A 21,271-nucleotide genomic window follows, 5' to 3' on the forward strand; every position below is an offset into this window, starting at 1 on the left:
CTGCAGAGAGGATCCAGAGGCTCCCCCTGGCCGCGACTGCCTGGTTACAAAGGAACCGACGCCTGGACCAAGCACTGCACTGCACCCACAGCCCCCAGGACCGAGAGGAACCACCTACCAGTGCAGGAGTGACCAGCAGGCAGCCCTCATCCTAGCCCAGTCGGTGGCTGGCCAGAGAAGCCCCCCTGTGCCCTGCCTGCATCGCCTAAGTGGCCCCCAGGTCCCTGTATTGCTTTCAATAGCAAACCCAAAGCCTACTTTGCCTACTGCACCTGGCCGCCCCTGTGCCACTGAGGGTGTGTTTTGTGGGCTTGTGTTGCCCCCTCCCCCCCAGTGATCTACAAAACCCCCCTCGTCTGCTCCCCAAGGACGCAGGTACTTACCTGTAAGCAGACTAGGACTGGAGCACCCCTGTTCTTCATAGGCGCTTATGTGTTTTGGGCCCTCTGCACCTGACCGGCCCTGTGTTGCTGGTGCTGTGGCTTTGGGGTTGCCTTAAACCCCCAACGATGGGCTACCTATGCCCAGGAGACTGACTGTGTAAGTGCTTTACTTACCTGAGAAACTTAACCAAACTTACCTCTCCCAAGAACTGTTGATTTATGCACTATGTCCAGAAATAACGGATTGCCATTTTAACTAAAACTGTGTGTACTACTGTTTTAAATCAAAGTTCTATACTTACCTGTGTGAAGTACATTGCATTTGATGTACTTACCTCAAATCTTGTGGTTCTAAAATAAATTTAGAAAATATATTTTTCTATATAAAAACTATTGGCCTGGAGTTAAGTCTTTGAGTGTGTGTTCCTCATTTATTGCCTGCGTGTGTACAACAAATGCTTAACACCACCCTCCGATAAGCCTACTTTCGACCACACTACCACAAAATAGAGCATTACAATTATCTAATTTTGCCACTATCAACCTCTAAGGGGAACCCTCAGACTCTGTGCACACTATCTCTCACTTTAAGATAGTTTATACAGAGCCAACGTCCTACACATTGTCATTCTGGAGTGTGTTTTTGTTGTCAGTTGGAAGTGTGAACTTCCTGCTCCTTGAAGGTTAATTTGTTATTAATATATTCTCCTCCATCATGGAGATTTTGCTTAGTAACACAATTACGTGTATCTGGTGGTGCAGACCACTTCTGTTCAGCGGATGTTATATCGTCAATAACATTTATGGTCATTTTTCTCTGTCATTCCACACATGGTGTTTATTTTTTGCTGTTATTTCAGAACAGGTCTGAGTCTCATTCCGCCTATGGCCTGTTTTCTGTTGTGTTCTACTTAGATGGGTCGCCTACACTCTCTGTGATTTCTATGGAGATTTGTGTTTGGCCAATGCCTTTTGGAGCACTAGGGTGAGCTTGCCACTATTCTTTGCCTGCTTCTTGTTCCCTATGGTGTACTTCCTTGGTACTTCTATGTAAGGAAATGCATCCTTGCCATGGTTACCCCCTGACTTTTTGTCTTTTGCTGATGCAAAGTTATGATTGAAAGTGTGCTGGGACCCTGCTAAGCAGGCCCCAGCACCAGTGTTCTTTCCCTAAACTGTACCCTTGCTTCCACAATTGGCACAGCCTGGCACTCAGATAAGCCCCTTGTAAATGGTACCCCTGGTACCAATTGCCCTGATGCCAGGGAAGGTCTCTAAGGGCTGCAGCATGTCAAATGCCACCCTGGGAACCCATCAATCAGCACATGCACACTGCCTCACAGCTTGTGTGTGCTGCTGGGGACAAAACTAAGTCGACATAGCACTCCCCTCAGGGTGCCATGCCAACGTCACACTGCCTGTGGCATAGGCATGTCACCCCTTTAGCAGGCCTTACAGCCCTAAGGTAGGGTGCACTATACCACAGGGGAGGGTATATGTGCATGAGCACTATGTCCCTACAGTGTATAAGCAAAACCTTAGACATTGTAAGTGCAGGGTAGCCATACGAGTATATGGTCTGGGAATTGGTCAAACACGAACTCCACAGTTCCATAATGGCTACACTGAAATTTGTGAAGTTTGGTATCAAACTTCTCAGCACAATAAATGCTCACTGATGCCAGTGTGGAATTTATTGTAAAATGCACACAGAGGGCACCTTGGAGATGCCCCCTGAATACCAATCCGACTTCTAGTGTGGGGTTGACCAGTTTCTGCCACCCTGCCACAACCAGACGAGTTGCTGGCCACATGGGGAGAGTGCCATTATCCCTCTGTGGCCAGGAACAAAGCCTGTACTGGGTGGAGGTGCTTCTCACTTCCCCCTGCAGGAACTGAACACCTGGCGGTGAGCCTCAAAGGCTCACCCCTTTTGTTACAGAGCCACAAGGCATCCTAGCTAGTGGAGATGCCCGCCCCTCCGGCCACTGCCCCCACTTTTGGCAGCAAGGCTGGAGGAGATAATTAGAAAAACAAGGAGGAGTCACTCACCAGTCAGGACAGTCCCTAAGATGCCCTGGGCTGAGGTGACCCCTGCCTTTAGAAATCCTCCATCTTAGTTTTGGAGGATTCTCCCAATAGGAATAGTGATGTGCCCCCCTCCCCTCAAGGAAGAGGCACAAAGAGGGTGTAGCCACCCTCCAGGACAGTAGCCATTGGCTACTGCCCTCCCAGATCTAAACACACCCCTAAATTTAGTATCTATGGGCACCCCAGAACCCAGGAAATCAAATTCCTGCAACATGAACCAAGAAGGACTGCTGACCTGAAAGCCCTGCAGAGACGACGGAAGACGACAACTGCTTTGGCCCTAGCCCTACCGACCGGTCTCCTGACTCGAAAACCTGCAACAGTGACGCATCCAACAGGGACCAGCGACCTCTGAAGCCTCAGGGGACTGCCCTGGACCTAAGGACCAAGAAACTCCCGTGAGCAGAGGCTCTGCTCAACAAACAGCAACAATACTGCAAATTCTTGCAACTTTTAAAGGACTTCACTCTTCCCGCCGGAAGCGTAAGACTTCACCCTCTGCACCCGGCGCCCCCGGCTCGAGATCCAGTGAACCAACACCACAGGGAGGACTCGGAGGCGACTGCGACCTCGTGTGTAGCCCGAGACGACCTACCTGGACCCCCACAGCAACGAATGCAGAGAGAATCCAGAGGCTCCCACTGACCGCAACTGTCTGTAACAAGGGACCAGATGCCTGGACCAAGCACTGCACGCGCAGCCCCCCAGGACCAGAAGGAACTGAACCTCAGTGCAGGAGTGACCACCAGGCGATCCATTGCCTAGCCCAGTTGGTGGCTAGCCCGAGATGCCACTCTGTGCCATGCCTGCACCGCCAGAGTGACCCCTGGGTCCCTCCATTGAGTCCTATTCAAAACCAGACGCCTGCTTTCCACACTGCACACGGCCGCTGTGTCGCTGAGGGTGTGTTTTGTGTGCTTACTTGTGTCACCCCCAGTGCTCTACAAAACACCCTGGTCTGCCCCCCCCCCCCCACCGAGGATGCGGGTACTTACCTGCTGGCAGACCAGAACCGGAGCATCCCTGTTCTCCATAGGCGCCTATGTGTTTTGGGCACCCTCTTTGACCTCTTCACCTGCCTGGCCCTGAGCTGCTGGTGTGGTAACTTTGGGGTTGCCTTGAACCCCCAACGGTGGGCTGCCTTTGCCCAGGAACTGAGACTTGTAAGTGTCTTACTTACCTCACAATCTAACCAATACTTACCGCCCCCAGGAACTGTTGAATTTTGCACTGTCTACTTTTAAAATAGCTTATTGCCATTTTAACAAAAACTGTATATGTTATTGCTCTAATTCAAAGTTCCTAACTTACCTGTGTGGAGTACCTTGCATTTTATGTATTTACTTCAAATCTTGAACTTGTGGTTCTAAAAATAAATTAAGAAAATACATTTTTCTATCTAAAAACTATTGGCCTGGAGTTAAGTCTGAGTGTGTGTTCCTCATTTGTTGCCTGTGTGTACAACAAATGCTTAACACTACCCTCTGATAAGCCTACTGCTCGACCACACTACCACAAAATAGAGCATTAAACTATCTAATTTTGTCACTATCTCACACTATCTCTTACTTTGAGCTATTGTATACAGAGACACCTTCCTACACTCCTATTAGAGCAGTTTCTTCCCTATTGTCGTTAGGATTTCTACGACTGCTTTTGCATGTGTCTTTTTTTCCATTCTTATTATGGAAGAAGATTTTTCTATTTTCCTTGGAATTTAAATTAAGTTAATAATTTTACTCTAGTTTTTCTTTTCTGGTTCTTTTTTCTCCATACTCAGGGCCACCAGCTATTGCCTCTTGAGGTTCCTACTTTCTCCTTCCTCCTGCCTTTTTTGGATGGTCGTAAGGGTAATCCCTTATTTTTTTGTTTTTCTGCACATCTATACCTTTTATTGACATAGTTTCCTTTTATGTATGGACATTTACAATGAAGTTGTGGTCAAGGTTGGATTCCCTCACGAGAAATGTGTGGGGTGTTCCCCTTACGACTTTGTGGCCAGGCTCACGGATGCTCCCACTGAGTTGTAAGGGTTCTCTTCCATATATGTTTCAGTCATTTTCCACCTTCACCTTTGATTTCAACCCCTTTTTTTCCTTAGAAATTACCACTCTTGCTTCCGTTCGACAAAGGATTCCTTCCATTTGTTGTTTCAGCCCTTTTTGCTCTTAGACTCTCTTCAAAGGGTGCCTCTCTACATTGTGTTACTGTTCTTACTGTATCACACAGTAGCTGTTGGTTTCTCAGAGCAGGTGGTTCTTCAACCATCTACTTCCTTTGATGTACTGGCCTTACTTTCAGCCTTGGTTGATTTTTCTGTATTGAGGGGTGTTTTATTTTCCCCCTCTTAATTTTCCTCCTGTGTTGTCGCTTCTACACAACCTTGTACTTTATTTTTTTTTCTTGCATGAGGCGCACAGCTCAATATTCAGGTTTTGTGCCTTTGATGTAATGCATCTACATTTTAGGGTTTCAATCAATCCCTCCTATGGTGTTCTGTTTTTGTTTACGACTGCTGTGTTGACCGGAGCCTGTTGTATATCTTTGGATGCTTTCTGCTTGGTTATATCCAGGTTCTTACACGTCTACCTCTCTGTATGGGTTTCCCGGCTAGGCTTTCCTGTTGTCCTATTTTACCCATTGATAACAAGCTTTTGGTACACCTTTAGGGCGTTCTGTCTAAATGCCTCACATTTTTGCTCTCTGTCTAAGCCTTTTTTCTCGTTGGGTGTTTAACATGTTTGTTCCGCTGCCAGGTTCATTCCCTTTAAGTGAGATGCTTCTGCTTCTTGCAGATTTTCAATAACCATTTTGGCGCAAGCAGTGTTCTGTATAGCTTCTCTTCTTAATTACTCTTTGGGGTTTGTAGGAAGTTGGCTCTGTATGTGCTATTTCAAAGTAAGGAATAGCATGCACAGAGTCCAAGGGTTCCCCTTAGAGGTAAAATAGTGGTAAAAAGAGATAATACTAATGCTCTATTTTGTGGTAGTGTGGTCGAGCAGTAGGCTTATCCAAGGAGTAGTGTTAAGCATTTGTTGTACATACACATAGACAATAAATGAGGTACACACACTCAGAGACAAATCCAGCCAATAGGTTTTGTTATAGAAAAATATCTTTTCTTAGTTTATTTTAAGAACCACAGGTTCAAATTTAACATGTAATATCTTGTTTGAAAGGTATTGCAGGTAAGTACATTAGGAACTTTGAATCATTTCAATTGCATGTATACTTTTCAAGTTATTCACAAATAGCTATTTTAAAAGTGGACACTTAGTGCAATTTTCACAGTTCCTGGGGGAGGTAAGTTTTTGTTAGTTTTACCAGGTAAGTAAGACACTTACAGGGTTCAGTTCTTGGTCCAAGGTAGCCCACCGTTGGGGGTTCAGAGCAACCCCAAAGTTACCACACCAGCAGCTCAGGGCCGGTCAGGTGCAGAGTTCAAAGTGGTGCCCAAAACGCATAGGCTTCAATGGAGAGAAGGGGGTGCCCCGGTTCCAGTCTGCCAGCAGGTAAGTACCCACGTCCTCGGGGGGCAGACCAGGGGGGTTTTGTAGGGCACCGGGGGGGACACAAGCCCACACAGAAATTTCACCCTCAGCGGCGCGGGGGCGGCCGGGTGCAGTGTTAGAACAAGCGTCGAGTTCGCAATGGAAGTCAATGAGAGATCAAGGGATCTCTTCAGCGCTGCAGGCAGGCAAGGGGGGGCTTCCTCGGGGAAACCTCCACTTGGGCAAGGGAGAGGGACTCCTGGGGGTCACTTCTGCAGTGAAAGTCCGGTCCTTCAGGTCCTGGGGGCTGCGGGTGCAGGGTCTTTTCCAGGCGTCGGGACTTAGGTTTCAGAGAGTCGCGGTCAGGGGAAGCCTCGGGATTCCCTCTGCAGGCGGCGCTGTGGGGGCTCAGGGGGGACAGGTTTTGGTACTCACAGTCGTAGAGTAGTCCGGGGGTCCTCCCTGAGGTGTTGGTTCTCCACCAGCCGAGTCGGGGTCGCCGGGTGCAGTGTTGCAAGTCTCACGCTTCTTGTGGGGAGATTGCAGGGTTCTTTAAAGCTGCTCCTTTGGATAAAGTTGCAGTCTTTTTGGAGCAGGTCCGCTGTCCTCGGGAGTTTCTTGTCGTCGTCGAAGCAGGGCAGTCCTCAGAGGATTCACAGGTCGCTGGTCCCTTTGGAAGGCGTCGCTGGAGCAGAGTTCTTTGGAAGGCAGGAGACAGGCCGGTGAGTTTCTGGAGCCAAGGCAGTTGTTGTCTTCTGGTCTTCCTCTGCAGGGGTTTTCAGCTAGGCAGTCCTTCTTCTTGTTGTTGCAGGAATCTAGTTTCTAGGTTCAGGGAGAGCCCTTAAATACTAAATTTAAGGGCGTGTTTAGGTCTGGGGGGGTTAGTAGCCAATGGCTACTAGCCCTGAGGGTGGGTACACCCTCTTTGTGCCTCCTCCCAAGGGGAGGGGGTCACAATCCTAACCCTATTGGGGGAATCCTCCATCTGCAAGATGGAGGATTTCTAAAAGTTAGAGTCACCTCAGCTCAGGACACCTTAGGGGCTGTCCTGACTGGCCAGTGACTCCTCCTTGTTATTCTCATTATTTTCCCCGGCCTTGCCGCCAAAAGTGGGGGCCGGGGCCGGAGGGGGCGGGCAACTCCACTAGCTGGAGTGTCCTGCGGTGCTGTGACAAAGGGGTGAGCCTTTGAGGCTCACCGCCAGGTGTTACAGCTCCTGCCTGGGGGAGGTGTTAGCATCTCCACCCAGTGCAGGCTTTGTTACTGGCCTCAGAGTGACAAAGGCACTCTCCCCATGGGGCCAGCAACATGTCTCTAGTGTGGCAGGCTGCTGGAACTAGTCAGCCTACACAGACAGTCGGTTAAGTTTCAGGGGGCACCTCTAAGGTGCCCTCTGGGGTGTATTTTGCAATAAAATGTACACTGGCATCAGTGTGCATTTATTGTGCTGAGAAGTTTGATACCAAACTTCTCAGTTTTCAGTGTAGCCATTATGGTGCTGTGGAGTTCGTGCAAAACAGACTCCCAGACCATATACTCTTATGGCTACCCTGCACTTACAATGTCTAAGGTTTTGTTTAGACACTGTAGGGGTACCATGCTCATGCACTGGTACCCTCACCTATGGTATAGTGCACCCTGCCTTAGGGCTGTAAGGCCTGCTAGAGGGGTGGCTGACCTATACTTGCATAGGCAGTGAGAGGCTGGCATGGCACCCTGAGGGGAGTGCCATGTCGACTTACTTGTTTTGTTCTCACTAGCACACACAAGCTGGCAAGCAGTGTGTCTGTGCTGAGTGAGAGGTCTCCAGGGTGGCATAAGACATGCTGCAGCCCTTAGAGACCTTCCTTGGCATCAGGGCCCTTGGTACTAGAAGTACCAGTTACAAGGGACTTATCTGGATGCCAGGGTCTGCCAATTGTGGATACAAAAGTACAGGTTAGGGAAAGAACACTGGTGCTGGGGCCTGGTTAGCAGGCCTCAGCACACTTTCAATTGTAAACATAGCATCAGCAAAGGCAAAAAATCAGGGGGCAACCATGCCAAGGAGGCATTTCCTTACACAACCCCCCCCCCCAAACGAAAGAGGATGAGACTAACCTTTCCCAAGAGAGTCTTCATTTTCTAAGTGGAAGTACCTGGAAAGGCCATCTGCATTGGCATGGGCAGTCCCAGGTCTGTGTTCCACTATAAAGTCCATTCCCTGTAGGGAGATGGACCACCTCAACAGTTTTGGATTTTCACCTTTCATTTGCATCAGCCATTTGAGAGGTCTGTGGTCAGTTTGAACTAGGAAGTGAGTCCCAAAGAGGTATGGTCTCAGCTTCTTCAGGGACCAAACCACAGCAAAGGCCTCCCTCTCAATGGCACTCCAACGCTGCTCCCTGGGGAGTAACCTCCTGCTAATGAAAGCAACAGGCTGGTCAAGGCCATCATCATTTGTTTGGGACAAAACTGCCCCTATCCCATGTTCAGAGGCATCTGTCTGCACAATGAACTGCTTAGAATAATCTGGAGCTTTTAGAACTGGTGCTGAGCACATTGCTTGTTTCAGGGTGTCAAAGGCCTGTTGGCATTCTACAGTCCAGTTCACTTTCTTGGGCATTTTCTTGGAGGTGAGTTCAGTGAGGGCTGTCACAATGGATCCATATCCCTTCACAAACCTCCTGTAGTACCCAGTCAAGCCAAGGAATGCCCTGACTTGAGTCTGGGTTTTTGGAGCTACCCAGTCCAGAATAGTCTGGATCTTGGGTTGGAGTGGCTGAACTTGGCCTCCACCTACAAGGTGGCCCAAGTAAACCACAGTTCCCTGCCCTATCTGGCATTTGGATGCCTTGATAGAGAGGCCTGCAGATTGCAGAGCCTTCAAAACCTTCTTCAGGTGGACCAGGTGATCCTGCCAGGTGGAGCTAAAGACAGCAATATCATCAAGATAAGCTGTGCTAAAGGACTCCAAGCCAGCAAGGACTTGATTCACCAACCTTTGGAAGGTGGCAGCGGCATTCTTTAGACCAAAGGGCATAACAGTAAACTGATAATGCCCATCAGGTGTGGAGAATGCTGTTTTCTCTTTTGCTCCAGGTGCCATTTTTATTTGCCAGTACCCTGCTGTCAAGTCAAAGGTACTTAAGAATTTGGCAGCACCTAATTTGTCTATGAGCTCATCAGCTCTAGGAATTGGATGGGCGTCTGTCTTGGTGACAGAGTTGAGCCCTCTGTAGTCCACACAAAACCATCTCTTTCTTTCCATCTTTGGTGTGAGGTTTGGGGACTAAGACCACTGGGCTAGCCCTGGGGCTGTCAGAGCGCTCAATTACTCCCAATTCCAGCATCTTGTGGACTTCCACCTTGATGCTTTCCTTAACTTGGTCAGACTGTCTAAAAATTTTGTTTTTGACAGGCATGCTGTCTCCTGTGTCCACATCATGGGTACACAGGTGTGTCTGACCAGGGGTTAGGGAGAAGAGTTCAGGAAACTGTTGTAGGACTCTCCTACAATCAGCTTGCTGTTGGCCAGAGAGGGTGTCTGAGTAGATCACTCCATCCACTGAGCCATCTTTTGGGTCTGATGACAGAAGATCAGGGAGAGGTTCACTCTCTGCCTCCTGATCCTCATCTGTTACCATCAACAGATTTACATCAGCCCTGTCATGGAAGAGCTTAAGGCGGTTCACATGGATCACCCTCTTGGGGCTCCTGCTTGTGCCCAGGTCCACCAGGTAGGTAGGTGACCTGACTCTTCCTTTCTAGCACTGGGTAAGGGCCACTCCATTTGTCCTGAAGTGCCCTGGGAGCCACAGGCTCCAGAACCCAGACTTTCTGCCCTGGTTGGAACTCAACCATTGCAGCCTTTTGGTCATACCAAAACTTCTGGAGCTGTTGGCTGGCCTCAAGGTTTTTGCTTGCCTTTTCCATGTACTCTGCCATTCTAGAGCGAAGGCCAAGTACATAGTCCACTATGTCCTGTTTAGGCTCATGAAGAGGTCTCTCCCAGCCTTCTTTAACAAGAGCAAGTGGTCCCCTTGCAGGGTGACCAAACAGAAGTTCAAAGGGTGAGAATCCTACTCCCTTCTGTGGCACCTCTCTGTAAGCGAAAAGCAGACATGGCAAGAGGACATCCCATCTCCTTTTGAGCTTTTCTGGGAGCCCCATGATCATGCCTTTTAATGTCTTGTTGAATCTCTCAACTAAGCCATTAGTTTGTGGATGGTATGGTGTAGTGAATTTGTAAGTCACTCCACACTCATTCCACATGTGTTTTAGGTATGCTGACATGAAGTTGGTACCTCTGTCAGACACCACCTCCTTAGGAAAACCCACTCTGGTAAAGATACCAATGAGGGCCTTGGCTACTGCAGGGGCAGTAGTCGACCTAAGGGGAATAGCTTCAGGATACCTAGTAGCATGATCCACTACTACTAGGATGTACATATTTCCTGAGGCTGTGGGAGGTTCTAGTGGACCAACTATGTCAACACCCACTCTTTCAAAGGGGACCCCCACCACTGGAAGTGGGATGAGGGGGGCCTTTGGGTGCCCACCTGTCTTACCACTGGCTTGACAGGTGGGGCAGGAGAGGCAAAACTCCTTAACCTTGTGGGACATATTGGGCCAGTAGAAGTGGTTGACTAACCTCTCCCACGTCTTGGTTTGTCCCAAATGCCCAGCAAGGGGAATATCATGGGCTAAGGTCAGAATAAACTCTCTGAACGACTGAGGCACTACCACTCTCCTAGTGGCACCAGGTTTGGGGTCTCTGGCCTCAGTGTACAGGAGTCCATCTTCCCAATAGACCCTATGTGTTCCATTTTTCTTGCCCTTGGACTCTTCAGCAGCTTGCTGCCTAAGGCCTTCAAGAGAGGGACAGGTTTCTTGTCCCTTACACAGCTCCTCCCTTGAGGGTCCCCCTGGGCCTAAGAGCTCAACCTGATAAGGTTCAAGCTCCAAAGGCTCAGTTCCCTCAGAGGGCAGAACTTCTTCCTGAGAAGAGAGGTTCTCTTTTTCTGACTGTGTTGCAGTTGGTTTCCCAACTGACTTTCCTTTTCTCTTGGTAGGCTGGGCCTTTCTTCCAGACTCCAGCTCTACTTTTTCACCCTGTGCCTTGCATTGTGCTCTTGTTTTTACACACACCAGTTCAGGGATACCCAGCATGGCTGCATGGGTTTTTAGTTCTACCTCAGCCCATGCTGAGGACTCCAGGTCATTTCCAAGCAGACAGTCTACTGGGATGTTTGAGGAGACCACCACCTGTTTCAGGCCATTGACCCCTCCCCATTCTAAAGTTACCATTGCCATGGGATGTGCTTTAGTCTGATTGTCAGCGTTGGTGACTGTATAGGTTTTTCCAGTCAGGTATTGGCCAGGGGAAACCAGTTTCTCTGTCACCATGGTGACACTGGCACCTGTATCCCTCAGGCCCGCTACACTTGTCCCATTAATAAAGAGCTGCTGCCTGTATTTTTGCATGTTAGGCGGCCAGGCAGCTAGTGTGGCTAAATCCACCCCACCCTCAGAGACTAGAGTAGCTTCAGTGTGGACCCTGATTTGCTCTGGGCACACTGTTGATCCCACTTGGAGACTAGCCATTCCAGTGTTACCTGGATTGGAGTTTGGAGTGGAACCTTTCTTGGGACAGGCCTTGTCTCCAGTTTGGTGTCCAGGCTGATTACAGCTACGACACCAGGCCTTTTTGGGATCAAAGTTTTTACCCTTGTACCCAGGATTGTTTTGTGAAGAGGCTCTGGGCCCACCCTCCTGTGCAGGTTTTTGGGGGCCTGTAGAAGACTCTTTACTATTTTTATTTTTGGCTGTCTCACCACCTTTCCCCTGGGGAGGTTTTGTGACCCCTTTCTTTTGGTCACCCCCTGTGGAAGTTTTGGACATCCTTGTCTTGACCCAATGGTCCGCCTTCTTTCCCAATTCTTGGGGAGAAATTGGTCCTAGGTCTACCAGATGCTGATGCAGTTTATCATTGAAACAATTACTTAACAGGTGTTCTTTCACAAATAAATTGTACAGCCCATCATAATTACTTACACCACTGCCTTGAATCCAACCATCTAGTGTTTTTACTGAGTAGTCTACAAAGTCAACCCAGGTCTGGCTCGAGGATTTTTGAGCCCCCCTGAATCTAATCCTATACTCCTCAGTGGAGAATCCAAAGCCCTCAATCAGGGTACCCTTCATGAGGTCATAAGATTCTGCATCTTTTCCAGAGAGTGTGAGGAGTCTATCCCTACACTTTCCTGTGAACATTTCCCAAAGGAGAGCACCCCAGTGAGATCTGTTCACTTTTCTGGTTACACAAGCCCTCTCAAAAGCTGTGAACCATTTGGTGATGTCATCACCATCTTCATATTTAGTTACAATCCCTTTAGGGATTTTCAACATGTCAGGAGAATCTCTGACCCTATTTATGTTGCTGCCACCATTGATGGGTCCTAGGCCCATCTCTTGCCTTTCCCTTTCTATGGCTAGGATCTGTCTTTCCAAAGCCAATCTTTTGGCCATCCTGGCTAGCTGGATGTCCTCTTCACTGGAGTTATCCTCAGTGATTTCAGAGTTGTTGGCCCCTCCTGTGAGGGGACCAGCATCTCTGACTATTATTTGTGGAGTCAGGGCTTGAGAGGCCCTGTTCTCCCTAAATAGGACTGGTAGGGGGGAATTTTCCTCCAAGTCACTATCTTCATCCTCTGTGTTGCCATCCTCAGAGGGGTTGGCCTTTTCAAACTCTGCCAACAGCTCCTGGAGCTGTAGTTTGGAAGGTCTGGGGCCCATTACTATTTTCTTTATTTTACAGAGTGACCTTAGCTCCCTCATCTTAAGATGGAGGTAAGGTGGGGTGTCGAGTTCCAACACATTCATCTCTGCACTAGACATTATGCTTCTAAAAGTTGGAATACTTTTTAAGAATCTAAAACTAGTTATAGGTTCTAATTCAAACTTTTAACAAACTTTTAAACTCTAAAAGAAATGCTAACAGGGACTAACACAAGGCCCTAGCAGGACTTTAAAGAATTTAGAAAACTTTTCAAATTGCAAAAATCAATTTCTAATGACAATTTTGGAATTTGTCGTGTGATCAGGTATTGGCTGAGTAGTCCAGCAAATGCAAAGTCTTGTACCCCACCGCTGATCCACCAATGTAGGAAGTTGGCTCTGTATGTGCTATTTCAAAGTAAGGAATAGCATGCACAGAGTCCAAGGGTTCCCCTTAGAGGTAAAATAGTGGTAAAAAGAGATAATACTAATGCTCTATTTTGTGGTAGTGTGGTCGAGCAGTAGGCTTATCCAAGGAGTAGTGTTAAGCATTTGTTGTACATACACATAGAAAATAAATGAGGTACACACACTCAGAGACAAATCCAGCCAATAGGTTTTGTTATAGAAAAATACATTTTCTTAGTTTATTTTAAGAACCACAGGTTCAAATTTAACATGTAATATCTTGTTTGAAAGGTATTGCAGGTAAGTACATTAGGAACTTTGAATCATTTCAATTGCATGTATACTTTTCAAGTTATTCACAAATAGCTATTTTAAAAGTGGACACTTAGTGCAATTTTCACAGTTCCTGGGGGAGGTACGTTTTAGTTAGTTTTACCAGGTAAGTAAGACACTTACAGGGTTCAGTTCTTGGTCCAAGGTAGCCCACCGTTGGGGGTTCAGAGCAACCCCAAAGTTACCACACCAGCAGCTCAGGGCCGGTCAGGTGCAGAGTTCAAAGTGGTGCCCAAAACGCATAGGCTTCAATGGAGAGAAGGGGGTGCCCCGGTTCCAGTCTGCCAGCAGGTAAGTACCCGCGTCCTCGGGGGGCAGACCAGGGGGGTTTTGTAGGGCACCGGGGGGGACACAAGCCCACACAGAAATTTCACCCTCAGCGGCGCGGGGGCGGCCGGGTGCAGTGTTAGAACAAGCGTCGGGTTCGCAATGGAAGTCAATGAGAGATCAAGGGATCTCTTCAGCGCTGCAGGCAGGCAAGGGGGGGCTTCCTCGGGGAAACCTCCACTTGGGCAAGGGAGAGGGACTCCTGGGGGTCACTTCTGCAGTGAAAGTCCGGTCCTTCAGGTCCTGGGGGCTGCGGGTGCAGGGTCTTTTCCAGGCGTCGGGACTTAGGTTTCAGAGAGTCGCGGTCAGGGGAAGCCTCGGGATTCCCTCTGCAGGCGGCGCTGTGGGGGCTCAGGGGGGACAGGTTTTGGTACTCACAGTCGTAGAGTAGTCCGGGGGTCCTCCCTGAGGTGTTGGTTCTCCACCAGCCGAGTCGGGGTCGCCGGGTGCAGTGTTGCAAGTCTCACGCTTCTTGCGGGGAGATTGCAGGGTTCTTTAAAGCTGCTCCTTTGGATAAAGTTGCAGTCTTTTTGGAGCAGGTCCGCTGTCCTCGGGAGTTTCTTGTCGTCGTCGAAGCAGGGCAGTCCTCGGAGGATTCACAGGTCGCTGGTCCCTTTGGAAGGCGTCGCTGGAGCAGAGTTCTTTGGAAGGCAGGAGACAGGCCGGTGAGTTTCTGGAGCCAAGGCAGTTGTTGTCTTCTGGTCTTCCTCTGCAGGGGTTTTCAGCTAGGCAGTCCTTCTTCTTGTTGTTGCGGGAATCTAGTTTCTAGGTTCAAGGAGAGCCCTTAAATACTAAATTTAAGGGCGTGTTTAGGTCTGGGGGGGTTAGTAGCCAATGGCTACTAGCCCTGAGGGTGGGTACACCCTCTTTGTGCCTCCTCCCAAGGGGAGGGGGTCACAATCCTAACCCTATTGGGGGAATCCTCCATCTGCAAGATGGAGGATTTCTAAAAGTTAGAGTCACCTCAGCTCAGGACACCTTAGGGGCTGTCCTGACTGGCCAGTGACTCCTCCTTGTTATTCTCATTATTTTCTCCGGCCTTGCCGCCAAAAGTGGGGGCCGGAGGGGGCGGGCAACTCCACTAGCTGGAGTGTCCTGCGGTGCTGTGACAAAGGGGTGAGCCTTTGAGGCTCACCGCAAGGTGTTACAGCTCCTGCCTGGGGGAGGTGTTAGCATCTCCACCCAGTGCAGGCTTTGTTACTGGCCTCAGAGTGACAAAGGCACTCTCCCCATGGGGCCAGCAACATGTCTCTAGTGTGGCAGGCTGCTGGAACTAGTCAGCCTACACAGACAGTCGGTTAAGTTTCAGGGGGCACCTCTAAGGTGCCCTCTGGGGTGTATTTTGCAATAAAATGTACACTGGCATCAGTGTGCATTTATTGTGCTGAGAAGTTTGATACCAAACTTCTCAGTTTTCAGTGTAGCCATTATGGTGCTGTGGAGTTCGTGCAAAACAGACTCCCAGACCATATACTCTTATGGCTACCCTGCACTTACAATGTCTAAGGTTTTGTTTAGACACTGTAGGGGTACCATGCTCATGCACTGGTACGCTCACCTATGGTATAGTGCACCCTGCCTTAGGGCTGTAAGGCCTGCTAGATGGGTGGCTGACCTATACTTGCATAGGCAGTGAGAGGCTGGCATGGCACCCTGAGGGGAGTGCCATGTCGACTTACTCGTTTTGTTCTCACTAGCACACACAAGCTGGCAAGCAGTGTGTCTGTGCTGAGTGAGAGGTCTCCAGGGTGGCATAAGACATGCTGCAGCCCTTAGAGACCTTCCTTGGCATCAGGGCCCTTGGTACTAGAAGTACCAGTTACAAGGGACTTATCTGGATGCCAGGGTCTGCCAATTGTGGATACAAAAGTACAGGTTAGGGAAAGAACACTGGTGCTGGGGCCTGGTTAGCAGGCCTCAGCACACTTTCAATTGTAAACATAGCATCAGCAAAGGCAAAAAGTCAGGGGGCAACCATGCCAAGGAGGCATTTCCTTACAGGGTTTTTCCCTTGATGGGTGCTCAATGTCTATCTCTCGCAGTCCCTACTGGATAATTTTTGCTCCTCATTCATCCGGCTATTTCTTGGGAGCACTTCACGTCCTTACCTGTTGTGGCTCCACCTCTAGTTTATTTTCATGGCCATTTCTTACACTGCCCTAATTTTTCATATCTTGTGATATGTGGGTCACCCACGTTTTGTGTGTGAACTACATACTTCTCACCTTTGCCTTTCTAATAGCTGATCTATTACTCCTTACCTTGGTTGACCGGTTGTTTCTTGCAAGACTGGGTGAAATGTGTGCACAGCCCTCCTCCTGGGTTGCTATTGCTTTGGTATCTAATTCTAAGATAAGGAATCTGCGGCTAGTTCTATCAGATGAACAAGTTACTTACCTTCGGTAACACCTTATCTGGTAGAGAGACAGACTAGCCGCAGATTTCTTATCGACCCACCCACCCTACCCGCTTTGCGAACTGGGTTCTCTGGATTCACTCTAGCTTGTGGCATTCTTTTGTTGTGCTGTTTCGATTTGGTGGTTGTTACATCGTGATTATTGCAGGAAAGTACTCTTTTTAACATGGTTACCCCCAATTTTTGCCTCCTGTCAGTATGTTTTGACTGTTGTCACTGGGATATTGCTAACCGGGACCCCAGTGATTGTGCTCTCTCCCTCTTACTTTGGTTGCCTAGAACTTTGCACACCCCACAATTGGCCTACTGGTGCCCCCATACAAGTCCCTGTATATGGTAGCTGGGGCATTTGGTCACCAGGGGTTCCACATTGACTGTAGTATCTATTTTGCCACCCATGGGAGCCCATGCAAAATGTGTCTGCAGGCCAACCATTGCAGCCTGCGTGAAGAGGTACATGCACCCTTTCACTACAGGTCACTGCACCAGGTCACTATAAGTCATCCCTATGGTAGGCCCTTCTAGCCGAGAGGGCAGGGTGCAGGTACCTGTGTGTGAGGACACCCCTGCATGAGCAGAGGTGCCCCAACGAACTTCAGCTTCATGAACTTTATTCCCCGCACTTACAAACTTCAGCTCCATGAACTTTATAAGTGAGGCGAATCCTTTTTACCCATGTACTGGGCATAGGTCACTCCCCGTGTTCAGCTACATAATGTTAAGTCCAAACCTCAGCATGTTTGGTATCAAACATGTCAGAATCAGACCCCAAAACTGGTGGCAGTATTGGTTTATAATTCCATGCACTCTGGGGGCACCTTAGAGGACCCCTAGCATTGCTCCTACCAGTCTTCTGGGGTTTTCCGGGCAGCCCGTGCTACTGCCACCCCTCTGTCCTTCTGCTGCTTGACTAACTCAGGCAGAGGAAGGCAGAAGAAAGCATTTCCTTTGGAGAGGGACATAACACCCTCTTCCTTGGAAACAGGTGTTTCAAGGCTTGGGAGGTATAGCCTCCCCAAGCCACGAGTATGCTTTGAAGGGAACATTTGGTGCCCTCCTTGCATAAACCGGTTTGTAACAGTCCAGGGACACACAGTCCCTGCTCTGGCACAAAACCGGACAATGGTAAGGGGAATGACTACTTCCCTGTCCATCACTACCCAAGGGGTGGTGCCCAGAGCTCCTCCAGGTGGCCACTTGATTCTGTCATCTTGAATCCAAGGTAGGCAGAAGCCCCTGGGAACATCAGAGCCCCCTCCTGATAGGTGGTCACCCTGCTAGGTGACCACACCCCCTTCCTGGGCTATTTAGGGTCTCCCTCTTGGGTGGGTCCTCAGATTCAACATTCCAGCAGGACTCCTCTGCATCGTTTACTTTATCTTCTGGCCACCTGCCCTGCAGCTGGACCCTCCAGGAACTGACAATCTGCAACTACAGCGACGACTCCACCCTGCAACATTGTTTCTCCGGCTCCTTCCAGCAACTGCAACATTTCCCTGGCTGTGCACCCTCTGACGGCCACCAGTCTTCAGCCTGCACAAGAAGTAAGAAGGAATCTCCCTTGGAGTGAAGGAGTCACTTCCCTGCATCTGCAGGCACCAACTGCAATACGACCGGCTGCGTGGATCTTCTCTCCTCCGGAGCTGCATGGGTCCTGCATCACAGCTGGTGGTCTGAAGTGCTCCGCTTGGTCTCTACCAGCTGTCCAACTTGGGAGACGGAAGCCCTTGCCTCTCCTTGCAGGACAGAACCCCTGTGCACTGCAACTCTTGCAGCAACCAAGGCTGGTTTGTTCCTCCTCCAAGGGATCTGCAGGACTCCAGCACCCCTCCCTGCAAAGCACACTCTCCGGCCTGCTGCTCCAGTGAATTGGGACTCCTTTTCAGGTGTGCTGTGTGGGCCTCACTGTGACTCCTGTGCCTGCTGCCAGCGGGTTGCCTGTGGGGTGGCCTCCTCTTCTTTTGAATCGCCCAGCTGCTGAGGATCACCCTGGACTCCACTCTTTCGATAGAGTCCCCTGGACCTTGCGGGTCCTCTTCAGCCTTGCAGACCTTCTCTGACTCTCACATTTGCCAAGGCTTGTTGGTAGTTTTCCAGCCCCACTGACTGCATCTCGGCCACCGACGTGGGACATCAATTGCATCACTTCTGGGACTCCTCTTTGGCTCCTGTGCTGCACTGCTGACCTTCTTTGTCCACCGTCGATCTGGTCCAGCATCCACAGAAGGGTGGGTAGTGGCTTCTGCCACAACCGGACACTCCAACTCGAACTGGACTTGGTACCCTTCCTTTGCAGGCCCTCCTCTGTAAGGATTCACCTTTAAGTTCTTCCAGTCTTAATTGGGTTTTGCATAATCCTTCTCCAAAGTCCTCCTGTTGGTTTTGGGAAAAAACAGGTACTTACCTCTGCTCTCCTGGTCGTTACGGTTCACTCTGGTACTCATATCCTGAGGTTCCTAGATCCTCCAGCTCCCTTCTACTGATTCCACTTTTTTAGTATATGGTTTGGCCCTCCCCTCGGGCCCTCACTATTTGCTACTGCTTTTACCAAAGCCTATTGCTTTCTATGCTATTTATTGATTGCTAATGTGTATATAATAGTGTGCTTACTTACCTTCAGTTGGGGGCTTGCCTACACAGTATTTTAGTATTTGTGTTACTAAAATAAAGTACCTTTATTTTTGTAACATTGTTCTTTCATGTGTATGTGTGCTGTGTGACTACAGAGGCATTGCATAAGCTTTGCATGTATCCTTGATACGTCTTGGCTGCTCATCCACAGCTACCTATAGAGAGCCCTAGCTTCCTAGACACTGACTACACTTCACTAATAGGGGATACCTAGACCTGGTATAACGTGATAACACCACAGGTTCTCGCCACACACCAGGCCAGCTTCCTACAATTATTTCCTCCCTTTTTGGTGTATCCACTGTTCCATTGCCAGTTTCTATGCGGCTCCATGTTGTTGTGCGGGTTCTAGTCACAGAAGAAACTGACTTCAGGGAGTCGAGGGAGGGACTATATGGATTCCATCTACGTCATATCCGGGGACGACACCATTACGGAGTCGCACAAAGCCCTCTACTGACGCCCAGAGGTGCTGCTGAAGAAACATTTCCGGATCCAGTATGACACCTGGGGGAGATTTCTAAAATAAGAAATCTGCGTCTAGTCTGTAACTCTACCAGATAAAGCGTTACCTAAGGTAAATAACATGTTCATCAGCTATATGCAATTTTTAAATCCATTTCAGTTTCACCGAGTTATTTTGTTTTTCTTATATATGGTGTTGCCTTCACAAAGGCATTGTTCATGGTAGGAAAGACGACGTTCTCTGCGTTTTAAACGGTATTCTGGGATATACATAAAGATACGTTAATGTTGACGGATAATGAAAATTCCATAATTGAGAAAGTCATACAATATTTTTGTAACAACAAAATCACAAATACAACAAAGGAAAACGCAGTTAAAAACTGAAATGATCTGCAGCAAGCAAGACACCTTCAAGTAGGCCTGCATCTGGCAATATTAAGCTCCACAAGTAAAACCAACTCCATAATAAAGTATTTTTATATTAATTTCCAATAGTTATTAGATTACAGACTTACTGTCGTAGGACATGACAAGCCCGCTCTTGCCTTCATAAATAACTTGACCTTTGGCTGTGCCCTCATCTCGGATTTTCTCTGGGCTGTTGAGATCTTCATTGGACATTCTGGTGATTGACCCTTTCAGCATTGTGTCTGCAGCAATGCCAGTCTGAGACAGAGCTGGTGTGCCCTGCAGCCAAATAGTAACAAAAATAGAGAGATAAATAGAAAATGCTTCACAAAACTCACTTAACTTTTTATGTTAGATATCTGAGGTTGCTTTGATTCAACTTTAAGCTCCTGATCTTCTAAGGTATGGATTACTTGTGAATTCTGTCAACATTTTAAAATAATATCTAAAGTATATTTAAATAGCTCTGTGCAGGAAAATACCCTCTTTTTTGGCATGGTTACCCCCATTTTCTCCCTGTTGTCAGTGTGTGCGACTGTGTTCACTGGGATCCTGCTAACCTAGACCCCGGTGATTATGCTCTCTCCCTTCTAACATGGTAACTTGGCTGCTTACACCCCACATTTGCCATACTGGTGCCCCCATGTATGTCCCTAGTATATGGTACCCAGGGCATTGGGGTACCAAGGATCCCAATGGGCTGCAGCATGCATTATGCTACCCATGGGGAGCCCATGCAAACTTTATCTGCAGGCCTGCCATTGTAGCCTATGTGAAAGGGTACATGCACCCTTTTCACTGCAGTTCACTGCACCAAGTCCCTGTAAGTCACCCCTATGGCAGGCCCTCCTAACCCAGAGGGCAGGGTGCAAGTACCTGTGTGTGAGGGCATCCCTGCACTAGCAGAGGTGATCCAACAAACCCCAGTTCCATTTTCCTGGACTTCGTGAGTGTGGGGACACCATTTTATGTGCGTACTGGACATAGGTCACTACCTATGTCAAATTACATAATGGTAACTCCGAACCTAGGGGGGTTTACTGATCCAACGAAAGTTGTTGTGTCCACAGACTTAGCTGTAGAATGTCTACTAGGGAACGACTTGGAGACTTCAGCATGGGCTGAAGTGGAGTTAAAGGCCCATGCAGCAATGCTGAGCATCCCAGGGCATATCTTTGCCCTGACCAGAGCACAGGCCAAGAGGCAAAAAGATCAGGGGAACTTGGAGCCTGGAACAATGGCCCAAGAACGTCCACAACCAAAGGGTAGAAAGGGCAAAAGGTTAACCCCCTACCCTGCCCTCCTGTGAAGATTCCCCCTTTGAGGATGATGAATCTACTCCCTTGGCAGAACCTACACAAGGGGAGCTGAAAGCTGATACAGCTGAGCTCTTAGGTGCAGGGGGGCTGCCATGGAGGAGTTCAGTATGGCACAGAAAACCTGTCCCACACAAGAGGGCTTGAGGTAGCAAGCTGTCATTGAAGAGGCGGGGATGTCAGTGACACCCACAAGGTGTACTGGGAAGACAGCCTCTTATATTCAGAGCCAAGGGAACC

General features: G+C 48.8%; 1 protein-coding gene across 16 annotated transcripts in view; it reads right to left on the bottom strand.

Moving 5' to 3' along the window:
* NCOR1 (nuclear receptor corepressor 1) overlaps positions 1-21,271 on the bottom strand; it is a 1,251,773-nt gene that overhangs the window by 530,650 nt on the left and 699,852 nt on the right. For all 16 annotated transcript variants that reach the window (XM_069226323.1, XM_069226317.1, XM_069226319.1 and 13 more), the window contains one exon: positions 19,823-19,994. In XM_069226323.1, coding sequence (XP_069082424.1) covers positions 19,823-19,994 — 172 coding nt within the window. The remainder of the gene's footprint in view (positions 1-19,822; positions 19,995-21,271) is intronic.

This window comes from Pleurodeles waltl, chromosome 3_1, assembly GCF_031143425.1.
Source record: "Pleurodeles waltl isolate 20211129_DDA chromosome 3_1, aPleWal1.hap1.20221129, whole genome shotgun sequence".
NCBI classification, from domain to species: Eukaryota; Metazoa; Chordata; class Amphibia; order Caudata; family Salamandridae; genus Pleurodeles; species Pleurodeles waltl.